Here is a 13133-nt window from a genome sequence, read left to right as displayed (position 1 = left end):
CCACAAACCCTTTGCTTCCTTGGAATCAGAACTAGGGCCACCCTCTTGCCCACCAGCAGGAAGGTCAGGCCATTTCATCCTTCAGGCAGCTTCACTTCTCTGATGGGCAATGCCAATCATATGAGGCCCCAGGTACATAATATACAGTGGCCTCTATGGGACCACTGAAAAGGGGGATGTATTTCTATTCCAGCCTCAGGCTTCAGAGGTTGAGGCAAAGGCCTGAGAGACCCCTTCTGGCTCCAGGTGTCCACAGCTTGGTGTAGGGCCTGGCCAGCGGCTACAAGTGGCAGTCCTATAGCAATCTTCATAATGCTAAGCTTACCTGGAGGCAGGGTCCATGTTTTCTCCCTCCTCTTCCTCCTAGTCTGAACTATTTCATGCATACTCTAGGAAGGGTTAGGGATGGGGGAAGGAAGGGGAAAGAAGTGGGGTGCATCAGGCACCTACGAGGCAGCTTGGTCTGAAAAATCCCTTTGCTACTCAGGTCCCACCAGGAGCTAAAATCTCCCTGGCCTAGCCTTCCCTACATCAGCAAGCACTGATATTATAAACTAGCTATGCTGAGGTAGAGGTAGGGCATGGCACCTGCTTCAGAGCAGACACTTCCCCAACTTCCATGGAAGTAGAGGAAGGGAAGAAGGATTGGTGTGTTGCTTTTAGACAAAGTAGATCCAAATACCTAATGCATGTTAAAATTGGGCATATGGGGGCGGCTAGATGGCGCAGTGAATAGAGCACCAGCCCTGAAATCAGGAGGACCTAAGTTCAAATCCGGCCTCGGACACTTAACACAAAAACTAGTCATGTGATCTTGGACAAGTCACTTAACCCCAATTGCCCTCCAAAAAGAAAAAAATAAAAAATTGGGCATATGGAAATTAGGACTCTGGATGGCCAGTTGGATAGAACCCCTTTCCAAAAGAACCGAGAGATAGAAGGTTCTCCAGAGGTGCTGGCCATTCCCAGTCTGCAGCAAGCCCCAGTCTTTCCTTTGTCTTCTAACTGGAGATCCATAAGGAGGCCAGAATAGTTACTCATGTCCTGTTCCATTACTACAGTAGGGATGGTGACCAGGATTGCCCAGCTGGACCACAACAGAGTAAGGGTGATGAGGAGGAAGAATTAAATTCCCTGGGCCTGTAGGGGCTCTCATCACACTTTCAGGAAGGAGTCGGGACTGAATTCTTCTCATTGTCCAGGCAGTTCTTCAGCCTGGCAAAACCATAACTGTGTCAGGCTCCGCTGGGGGCTCTCAGTCCCACATGCAGGGAAGGGCAGGCACCTGGCTTGATTCAAGCCTGGTCACCTTTAGTCAGCCCTCTGCTTCAAGACCTTCCAGGGATCAGTCATTAGCCAGGAGCCCTCAGGACCTCCACACCCACCAGCAGTCCCAACATATGGGCACTCGTGCCTGCTGAGCTCAAGCTTTCTACCTCGTTCCAAAGGGCAGCCCAAAACATCTCAAGCCAGCCCTCCCTTACCTGTGTGCTGCCTGTCCTCTGTGTTTACACAGCAGTTATATCTCTTCAAATTCAAAAGACCTTTCTTCTGCTTTTTTGTATGTCCTCCTTATTTCCTTCACATTCTACTCTCTAATTGCCCAGCAGTGTTTTTTCTGGGTCCTGTGGCCACTGCCAACAGTTTCAACAGGTATTAACTCCTGCCTGCCCCCCCCAACACACACACACCATCTCAAAACGTCTCCTCGTCTACATTTTAGAAATGTCGACCCAGCCCAGCCTGGTAGCTATGCCTACCCTAGCCTACTACCTCCCTATTAAGCTACCATCCCTCCCCCTCTTCCTATCCCCTGCTCTTAGGGGGCAGACAAAATGGTTCTGATACTTGCCACTTGAACACCTGGTCTCCCTCTTGCTCCTCAGCCTCGCCAAGCTAAAGAACTGCTTTGGCACCAAAACACTGCAGGAAGGGAAGAGGGAAGGTTGGCAAGTGACATCTTTAAGCCGCAGGATTCCTCTCGTTCACTTCAGGTCCATCTCTTCCCTAGTGCTTGAGAATCAATCAAGGCCAAATTAACTGGCCCAGCCCACCATTCACTACCATCAAGCCCTGTTCCTACTCTGCTGAAAAGAGGAAAAAGAAACAGACTGGGACCCTGCACCTAGGGACTTCTCAGGCTCTGTGAGAGAAAACAGCCTGAGAATAACCCAGGACAGCATAGCATCAAGGGCAAGAGTGTATGGCTCAGACCCTGAAGAGCCAGAGGAAGCTAGAGAAGGGCCAGATCAGTGTATGCTGAGGGTGGAAAGGGGTTACTTCCTCAGCATTTGGGTCAGTTTTTTTTTTCTCCTTTAGCAAACACACTAGTTTCCCACCCCCTTATTTCAGAAGGAACAAAAGCAATTTTCCTATTTTATTGAGTCATCAGATACAGTGGACCCAGTGCTAAGGTCATTAAGGAGCTTAGACCTGCAGGGGGACTGTCCCTTGCAATTTAGGCCAGCCCAGCCTGCTGTGTCTGACCAGTTCTGTGAAGTGCGGGTAGAGAAGGGAGCTGCCTGAGTAGTTGAATGTGAAAGGCACTAAGGGCTCCCCACTGGCCTACCAGATTGCCTGAAATTTCCCTTTAGAACTTCAAATGCTTATTCCCCTGAGATGGATGGATGTCACATGAAGGCCTGACCTGTCATTAACTTCTGAGTGAATTAGCCTTTCATATAAAGCCCTTCTGATAGCTAGATGAGAGCAGGGTTTAATAGGGGAGAAAGCTGGTTTAGAGCAAAGGTTCCTAAGCTTTTTTAATATAGGGACCCATTTTTAACAAATTTCATAGACTTCCACATGATTGAGGAAAATACATAATGATTTTTAAAAAACCTTTGAATTCAGCAATGCTTTTAAATCAACCTGAATTTTATTTATCACAACAGCATCTAATTAAATTTTTAAAAATAGGAGGACATTTTTGAGATCTAATTCTTATTTAGTGTATTTAGAGGTATGTTTGCTTGTTTTTGTGTATTTACATATGGATTTGAAGAGCCTTTGTAATAACTTCAGTAGGAACCACTGGATGGGGGGAACAAGGCCTGGGGCACCTTTGAAGGTGAGGGATGTGGGGCTGGTTAATGGAGCAAAGGTGAGGGTGTCATGGGCCAGAAGGTAAAGAGGAGCTGCGAATGATACTGGGACAAGAGATGGTAAAACAAGCATCGCCATCTTCCTAGCATTAGTAAGAGCTTTCTCCATAGGTGTCTGAGGCCAGGTTTCCTGCTTTCTGATAGAAATGCCTTTGGGCTTCAGACAATGCCATAGCAGTTATCTATGACTCCTCACAGGTTCACCCTTAAGCCATTGTTTCTATCCTAGGCACCCACCCTTCTTTGAAGCTGGTTCAGAAGAAAGGAAGCAGATGCTAATGGCTATGTGACTAGAGTTCGTATGACTGTACCCTCATTTCCAACCCCCCCCATCCCCACCATTGAAATACTTTGCCCACCCCATTTTTCTGCTGGTGGTAGATCACAGGGGAAGTTGGCCATGATAATAGTGATAATTTACTTTTATATATTATTTTACAATTTACAAAGCATTCTCCTCAAAGAATCTTCTAACAGGGTAGGGGCATAGCATTATAGATGTAGGAGTGACAGGGAAATGTAGAAGTTAGCCAATGCAACCCAACCTGTTCATTCCACAGATGAGGAAACTGAATGAATATTGTAATTTTTGCCTTCTCAATGGGTTGAGAAAGGATGGAGAGAGGGAGAGAATGTGGAACTGAAAATAAGAATTAAATTTTTAAAAAGATGGGAAAATGGAGGCCCAGAAATAGGAACTGCCTGTCCAAAATCACCCAGATGGCAGAAATAGAATTTGAACCCAAGACGTCTGCCTCCAAATCCAGCATTCTTACTTTTACTTTAAGAATGAAAACAAAAGGTAGAGAGGAAGACTGTAAGCCAGGTGCCATTGCCATTGAAAAATGTGGAAGAACTTCTAGGTATTTACCCCAACAAGGTTAAAGAAGAGTCACTTATATTCTAAACTATTTCCAACATCACTTCCTGTGGGAACAAAGAACCATGAAGAAAGAAGTCCATCAGCTGAGGAATGACTAAACAAAATATACATGAATTTAATGGAATATCACTAAGCTATAAGAAGTGATGAAGATGAAGAATTCAGAGAAGCGTGGAAAAATATAAACTAATGCAAAGTGAAGTCAGCAGTACCAAGAAAACGATGACTGCAGCAACATCCAGGAGAACAGCCAACACGTTGAAACTGAAAGCCATGTAATTACATGACAGAAAAGAAGCTTAACCATGAAGAGATTGAGAAAATGGACCTTCTCTTTGCAGAGGAAGGGGACTATGAGTTTGGAATGTTGTCAGACAGTGAATATCTTGGTTGGTCTTACTGAACTGCCTTCTTTATTTTTTTTAAACTCATCCTACAAAGGCAGCTAGGTGGCACAGGGGATAGGGTATCAAGAAGTCCCATCTTCCTGAGTTCAAATCTGGCCTCAGACACTTATTAGCTGTGTGACTCTAGACAGGTCACCTAACCTTGTTTGCCTCTGTTTCCTCATCTATAAAATGAGCTGGAGAAGGCAATGCCAAACCATTCCAGTATCTCTGCCAAGAAAACCCCAAATGGGGCCGTGAGGTGGTACAGTGCACCAGCCCTGGAGTCAGGAGGACCTGAGTTCAAATCCGACCTCAGACACTTGACACTAGCTGTGTGACCTTGGGCAAGTCACAACCCCAATTGCCTTGCCTTTCCCCCTCAAAAAAAAAAAGAAAATCCCAAATGGGGTCATGTAGAGTCAAGACAATACTGAAAACAGCGGAACAGCAAGACAAAAGATGGCTTGCCACATAAGGCATTAGAGGAGGAATACATTTAGAAATAAATGTGATTTAGAAACACAAAGCATGAATAAAAATAAATATTTACAAGCAAAAAAAAGAAAAAGGGAGAATTTCCTAGATATTGTTTTGTGACATGGAAAAAGAAGGGGTGGGGTGGAAAGGCAGCATAATTGGGATGATGGGAATTTCAAGTAGAAGTTAGAGAGTAATTGTGATCAATTAAATGTCAGAACAATAATTTAGGTATAAGAGATTCGTGATTTGGCCATAGGATCCATTGGGACTTTGGTTTAACACCTTCATCTCAGAGTTTAGCAAACAGTTGTGTTTTGGTGTACTTGTAGCAGCAACCTGGCACCTTGCTGGATTTGCTGCTGCTTTTAGCACTAGAGATGGAGTAAGATGAGAAGACAGCTCTCCTTACCCTCAGACCCCACCTTCCCCTGTGAACTGGAGCAAGGCTTTGGTTCCCCTGCAGCAATTCAAAGTGCTCACAGTTAACCCACCATCCAGGCCAGACAATGAAGTGTTTGCTTCCATCCTATTTGCACCTGTCAACATCCTTCTGGCACTAAGAAGAAATTAATTGGGAGAACCAAACCCTGGGCTGTGCCACTGGCCAAAATCTAGTCTGGGCTAAGAAGACAAGCTCTGGAGGTGAGGTTCAAGTAGCCGGGGGCCTCAGCCACAGGCAGGAGACCTTGAAACTGCCACCTGTGTAACTATCCTTGTGGGACTAGGAAATTGGGAGTGAGCAAGTTGCATGGTAAGGTTTGTCAGTAAGTAAGCACACAGAAGAAGTGGATGTCCAAAAAAATAGGACCATTCTTGGGCTGGACAGATCTTGAGGGGCTGCCTTCCACCCTATCCCCAAACCCTGCTAATCTGAGTCTTATATGTGTTCCCAGAAGGACTAACTACTCTCTCTCTCTCTCTAGTTTCTCCTTTCCATCCCATACCTTCTCATACCCTGCATTCACAATAAGAGAAAAATCCAGGGCAGAATTAAGCATATAATATTAATATGTTGATATATATTTTTTCTTTTAAATTTATTTACTTTTAGTTTACAACATTCAGTTCCACAAATTTTTGAGTTTCAAATTTTCTCCCCCTTCCTCTCCAAGAAGGCATATATACCTTCACATTAAACATTTTCACAATGGTCAAGTTGTAAAGAAGAATTATAACCAATGGAATGAACTGCAAGAAAGAATGTTGATATATATTATGACCAGAAGAGGGAGAAATGTGGGTGGGTTGGAGGAACGGAGGGAGGTTTCCTAGGAGTTTTCTTTTTGGGATCTTTTTCAGGAGGTGATAGGTGGACTCTTTCAACCTCTATTTTGCCCTCTGGTTCTAAAACATCAGGGCAATTATCCTTGAGAATTTCTTGAAGGATGATTTCTAGGTTCTTACTTTGGTCATGGCTTTCAGGTAGTCCAATAATTTTTAAATTATCTCTCCTGAATCTATTTTCCAGGTCATTGGTTTTCCCAATGAGATATTTCATATTGCCTTCTATTTTTTCATTTGTTTGGATCTGTTTAATAGTATCTTGATTTCTCATAAAGTCACTAGCTTCCATTTGCTCCAATATAATTCTGAAGGAATCATTCTCTTCAGTGAGCTTTTGAGATTCTTTTTCATCTAGCAAATTCAACTTTTTAAGGCATTCTTCTCTTCATTGCCTTTTAGAGCCTCTTTTGCCATTTGAGTTAGTCTATTTTTTAAGGTGTTATTTTCCTCAGTCAGGTTGTTGATTCTCATTTCATAATTTTCTTGCATTGTTCTCATTTCTCTTCCCAGTTTTTCCTCCACTTCTCTTATTTGATTTTCAAAATCCTTTTCAAGCTCCTCTGTGGCCTGTAACCAGCTCATATTTTTCTTGGAAGCTTTTGGTGCAGGAGTTCTGACTTCACTGTCTTCCTCCTGTTCTATGCTTTGATCCTCTTTGTCCCCAAAATAAGAGTGTAAAGTTGGATTGCTGTGCTTGCTTTGCTTCCTTTGCTTGCTCATGTTGCCACCCAATTATTTGACTTTTGAGCCTTTTGCCACAGTAGAACTCTGCTACCAGAAATGGGAGCTTTATCCCAAATGCTGGGGTTTTCTCAGCTGCTGGAGGTATTAGTTGGGTGCCCTCTCTAAAGCCTTCACTTGCTCTGGCAGACTGCTCACACACCCCAAGACCTCCACCCTAGACAGCAATCCAGATCCAAGCAGGTTAAAGCAAGAGCAATTACCCCTCAGACTGGTTGCTTGGTTCCTCTACAATCTGCAGGCCAGGAGCTCTGAAGCAACCACGAGGCAGCGGCTGAGTGGCGGGGGGGAGGGGCCCGGGGGGGACCCTCAGCTGCTTCTCCCTCCAGGGGGTAAAGGCCAGATTGTACTCCAGATTCCCAGGTCCCGAAGTCCATACTGTACTGACCTCTCACTTTGTCCTTGGCATCTATGGGTTGATAATTCTGGACTGCCACAGTTGCTGATGATCTGAAGTCCTGCTAATCGGCAGCTGGTCAGGCTGTCCTGAAGCTAGAACCTCAGACTCAAGTGGGGCTGGACTCGGCTCCCAGAGCACTATGCTGGCTGCTCCCTGCTGGCTTGCCGGGCTGTCCTCAGCGGGAGGTTATCTTCTCTGTGTCATTTTGTGGGCTCTGTAGCTCCAAAGTTTGTCTAGAGTCATTTTTTACATGAATGGGAGGAGGTGGGAGCTGGAGCTGTGCAGAAGTCCTGTTTCTACTCTACCATCTTGACTCTACCCCTGGAGGCAGGTTTCATAAAGAAGGTGAGAATCTAGTTGGGCCTTGAAGGATTTGTAAAACATAGCAGGGTGATTAATGGGGCCCAGACTATCTCCTCTCACTGGAAAAAGGTGAAGGGAAACAGGTCACAGTCCCCATCAACCTTTCCCCCAAGAGATCCTTAGTCAGAAAGGGAAACCAGTGTATTGAAGTCCCTTCATTTGGCTCTTAGCGAACCTCTTCCTTACTGTTTTCTCTCCCCAGGATCCAGCAGCTGCATCCATCTCAGATGGAGATTGTGATACTCGGGAAGGAGAGACTGTAGCCATGAATTACAAACCATCCCCACTCCAAGTGAAATTGGGTGAGTGTGCTTGGGGCCCTTGGCCTTTGCCTCCCTAGGCAGTACTGTCAAGGATTCTTCTCACCAAGGAAAGGTGGGCATCTCAACACCAGAGTCCTGGTATCCACGGGCTTGATCTATAATAGATTACAAGGATACCATCTCTCCTTATACCCTACTGGGAAGAGTCAACCTTCCAGGAGCAAAAAGTGGTTAAGGAAGGAGTTTGGGAACTCCACTTTCTTTGGATACAATGGCAAGTGTTTGGGCAGAAACAGTTCAGGGGAACTGGAGAGCAGGACAGGATCGTCTGTAATGAATTCTTAGAATCAAGCAATCTTTAAGTCAAGTTGGCAAAGGTTTATTTTTATGCTTTTCATCAGGCAAAAGTTCTTAAGGAACCTGCAACCTTAGAGGGGTATAATTAAAATTTATATAGGATAGACTATAGTAAAACATGTGCCAGGTATGTTAATTAGGTGGTTCAGGGCAGGATAAGGGAGTGGTTAAGGAGTGATCAGTTCTTAAAGGAAAATGCACTTTTTGTATCTACTACACAGGAATTTTACTCAGAATTCACCAGGAAAAAACCCAAGGGGAGCCATAGAAAGGTGTATTTTTTAGGTCTGCTAAGTCATTAAATTAACTAGCAGTCAAGGGCCAACTAAGGACTGTCCAGTCTGCTACAATAAATGTCTTGTTTGACAAGATAGATGTAGGGAGTTTGCCTATGTCTTAAGTCTAGGATACATAAAATAAGGAGTCCAGGATGCATATAATGAGGCAGGGTGTTGGTATAGATAGTCCAGTGGGTACTGAATATCTTTGAGTCAGTACAAAGCCAGTTCAAACTAATTCCTACAGGTGCAGTTTGTTACTATACCAGGGAGAGAGAGAAGTGTTTTGCTGGAGCCTACTCATTAGTAATTGCTAGGCATAATGTCCTTGGGCTTTGGAGAAACTACCAATGGATAGTGTTTTGAGGCTAGGGAGAAATATGGTCTTAGAATAGGGATCCAAGCATAAGCACCCAAGCACCCTATCAATTCTGCCTCCAAAATGATGGCCTTAAAAGATAAATAGCATTTAGGCAAGCAGAAGGAGTGAGAAGTCATTCATTCTAGTTAAGAGGAAATAGAAACAAAGATATAGAGAAAAGAAACTGCAGGGTCCTCCAAGTTATAGAATATAGTTATGACTAGAATATAGCAACCTGAGGGCAAATCATGGGAGTTTGAAGGCTGGGAGGCTAGAATAATATAATTTAAAGACAGAAGGTACCTTGGAATTATCTCCTAGAGCTCCCTAATTTTACAAATGAGGGAACCGATGTTCAGAGAACATAAACGACTCGTCTGTGGTCACACTCTAGGTAGCAAAGCCAGGATCTGAAAGCCAAGTTCTGTGACTTAATTGAAGAGTCAGATCATGAAAAGCCTCGACATCATGTAAGGAAACTTGATTCTCTCATTGGTGGGGAGCCACTGAAGATTTCTGAGCAAAATTACGTGATGGAATTTTTAGGAAGATAAACCTGACTGTGTAGAATGGGTTGATTAGAGCACAAAGATGAAAGCTTATCTCAGACACCACCTCGTATAGGAAGCCTTTCCGGTTTCTCCACAATGGTCTCTTCTTCCTCAAATTATTTCATATTTACTTATTTGTCTACGGTAGAACATAAGCCCCTTGAGGTCAAGGTCTATTTTGTCTTTATAGCCCCAGTGCCTAGCGTAATGTCTTGCCCATGTTAGACACTTGATGAATGTTCATGCTCAGACACTTACTAGATGTGTGACCCTGGGCAAGTCACTTAACCTTGTTTGCTTTAGTTTCCTCCCCTGTAAAATAAGCTGGAGAAGGAAATGGCAAACCGCTCCGGTATCTTTACCAAGAATACTTCAAAAGGGGTCATGAAAAGTCAGATACAGCTGAAAATGACTGAACAGCAAAAAATGTTTGAATTGGGGGGAAAAAAGTTAGGAGGCTGTTGCCATAGCCCAAGAATGTGGTATTAAGGGCCTGGGCTAGGACCCATGCAGTGGAAATTGAACGAAGGTGATGGATGGAAAAGAAATTATGAAAGATATGTTTTCCCCTTGGCCATTGGCATCTCAGGGTTTTCCAGGCATCGTAGTTCCCATAGCATGTGGGAGTGGAGAGACAGGGGTGATAGGAAGAGAAGGGTCTGTGAGCTTCTGCCATCTCTGGCAGGAGGGGCTGCTTGATGTCTCTGGAGGCACAAAGACCTTCAGAGCTGAGGACTGAGCTGTGCACTCACCCCCCGAAGCCTGCCCCCAGCAGAGATGACTGCTTCCACTTGAGTATCAGTGAGCACAGACAGTCCACACTGGGCCCATTAGCAGCCCTAAGCCACACACGAGTCTATCTTCATTTCCTCCTGTCTCCTTTCCCGTCTTCTGGCCCTGCTTCTCCCTAGGGCTCAATTCCCTCATCTGTAAAATGAGGGTGTTGGACTAAAATACCATGGACTAAAGACCCCATTCCCTCTCAGGCTGCATCCTCTCATTCCGGCCTCCCAAGCCCTGCATGGGCTAACCCTTCAGGCCTCATCTTCTCCCTGTCTGCAATGTTAGGCCCCATCCCCTTCCCATATGGACCCTTAGCCCCCCCATTCATCACTCCTCAGGACCCACTCTCATCCCACTTAGCCCCTCCAATCCCCTATCCATCTGTGCCACCAAAAGGAAGCCTCTTCAATAAGAAATAGAATCTGGAGGCTCAAGGGGGGAGCCAAGCCCCTCGATCAATACCATTAGCATCTCCTTCTCCACTCGGCTTCCTGCAGTGGCTTATTCCTCCACCGTCTGTCTCCCCCAACCCCTCCTTCTATCCTGCTGCTCCTCGGCCTGGCACCTCCAGCTGGGATTCATGCTAATTAGGTGAAGCAGCTGTTGTTTCTCTGCTGAAATTGGCAGGGGGGTAAAGGGGGGTGGGCAAGCAGTTGGTCAGAGAGTAGTTATACACAGTAGCCCCTGGGGCCTAGCCTCCTTCTCTTACCTGGCAGGTCCCTGGCCTTTCTGTGTGAGAAAGGAGCCTAGAGAGAATAGGCTAGGAAGCACGGGGGTGAGTGTTTCCTGCCCTTGGTCACTCAGGCTCTGGCTGAGAGTCTGAGGCCTGTATTCACATCCTGGCTTTGTCAGACACTTAATAATAGCTCTAAGCACAAGATAGTTTACTAGCTGTCTTAGCAAGTCACTTCACATCTCAGGGTCTCAGTTTCCTCATTTGTAAAATGAGAGAACTGTACTTCACCTCCAAATCTGTGATCTCATGATGTCTTGGGAGCCCTTCACACAACTGTGCTGCCCTGAACGGGAGAATGTGTGACCAGAGCACCTTCTGGCCAAACTACTAAGGGATGTACTGTGTATGAATCCCATCCTCAAGAGCCCTCTCCGCTTCTCTGAGTGCTTGTCCTTGCAAGAACCAAACACCCCCCATACTGCCCACACTTCCCATGTCTGGGTGTTTCCTCCCACAATCTCTTTTCTGTGCAGAGCATTTGGCCCCATAAAGGATCCAGCCCTCAGCCTTGGACCTCCTTCCTCAGCATCAACTCCTTCTCAGAAGTCTTGAGGTAGGCCTTTCCTTTGGCCCCAGGGCACTTTCCTTTCAAGTAACCTCCTAGAATCTCTAAACCCCAGCTCAAGACAGTCTCCTTGACCTCCGTGGTTCTTGAGCCTTCTTGGCATCTTGGCACATCCAATCCCTGATGTCTCCTGTGCTGCCTGCAGCCAACATACCTAGGTTCCCCCATACAGCAGTCTACTCCCTCTTTCCATTCTTCTCCCTGTCTGCCACACACTGGAAAAAGAGAATAAACACAAACAAGAATAATGCACCAGGGCAGGGTAACTAGAAAACCGCATAACTTTAAAGAAAGAAAAAAAAGCTCCCTATTCCCCAACTTGAGGTTACTTAAACTTCCTAAGCTATCTTAGCTGCCTGAAATCCCTTGGAATAATTTAGGCTATCTTGATTCTCTCTTGGTCTGTGGCCTCCTGGCTCACAGATAAAATTAGCATCTTCTGCCCCAGGAAAAGCAAAACTGGTTTGGGAATTTGCCCACCTGGATGCATTAACTCGGGCCTTTCCTCTCATTCTACAGTCCTGCATTCACTATTGGCCAATCAGGAAGCCCAATTACAAGGCAAGTTTTTCCTACTTCTCCCATATTAATATGTTTTCCTTTAGCCAAAGTACCTTCTCCTTTAGAGGAAAAGATGTTATTTAGGTGGCATAAAAAGCAGATAAATAGAGTGTTTCTGTCACCTCAAAAAATCATTTAATATTACAGAGGTCATAGAACTTGAGCTTTAAAAAGACCGAAGAGATCAGAATAGGTCAGCAGTGTCATTTTATCAAGTATCAAGGCACAAACCTGGGCTTAGAGAGGTTAAATGGAGTAATTGCCCACAGCTACCCCCCCCCAAGTTCAAAAAAGATAGCCCCTTTTCTAAAGTGTCCCAGTCACATGTAAGCTGCCTCTGCTGAAGTATCTATCCCCATTTAGAGTCTGCTTCTGCCCAAAGATGACCCCTCTCAGAATGCCTGCTCACACTACCTTCTCTCCTGTGGGTATTCCTGCCCCTTTCCTCTGAACTGATGAATCTTGGTAGGTATAGGATAGTTACCCCAAGGCCTTTCCCATTAGCCTGCCACCCCCAGGATTCCCTGTCTCCTGGGTCAGTGCTTCTTATTCATTGTCTTTCTGATATACTTCCTGTAAATGTCTTGCCCATTAGGCCTTAGGTAGGTGTCTTTAGAAGCTTCCTTTTGCTTCATCCATCAGAGCCAGAAAGCTCTCTTCCCATTTTAACCTTCTAGCCTAATCCAGTGCCTCGGTGGATAGAGCACTGGGCCTGGAATCATGAATACTTGAGTTCTGATACGATTTCAGACACTACTTAACCTCTACCTCACTTTCTCCAACTGTAAAATGGAGATAGTAACAGCATCTGCATTTCAGGATTGTTATCAGGAGCAAATGAGGTATTTTTAAAGCATTTAGCACAGTAAATGTTTCTTCCTTTCCCCTCCTGCTTCTCCTCTCTTCCTAGCCATGCCTCTATTAACTGGTTTCCTAGGACTATCCTGTTCAATATCTACCTGGTTCCTCTCCTCCCCCTGGGTCTCTACATTCATTCAAAACCCTCTCTTAAGTTCTAGCAGTCAGGACAGCAG

At 45.1% G+C, this 13133-nt stretch overlaps 1 protein-coding gene across 3 annotated transcripts in view; it reads left to right on the top strand.

Moving 5' to 3' along the window:
* The window catches only part of FAM219A (family with sequence similarity 219 member A), a 102677-nt gene that overhangs the window by 74471 nt on the left and 15073 nt on the right, over positions 1-13133 (top strand). For all 3 annotated transcript variants that reach the window (XM_069101917.1, XM_069101918.1, XM_069101916.1), the window contains exon 2: positions 7847-7946. In XM_069101917.1, coding sequence (XP_068958018.1) covers positions 7847-7946 — 100 coding nt within the window. The remainder of the gene's footprint in view (positions 1-7846; positions 7947-13133) is intronic.

The sequence above is a fragment of the Petaurus breviceps genome, unplaced genomic scaffold (assembly GCF_028583685.1).
Source record: "Petaurus breviceps papuanus isolate PSGF00001 unplaced genomic scaffold, PetGlider_PUasm1.0 520, whole genome shotgun sequence".
In the NCBI taxonomy this organism is placed as follows: Eukaryota; Metazoa; Chordata; class Mammalia; order Diprotodontia; family Petauridae; genus Petaurus; species Petaurus breviceps.
This window is presented reverse-complemented; position numbering and strand designations above follow the sequence as displayed.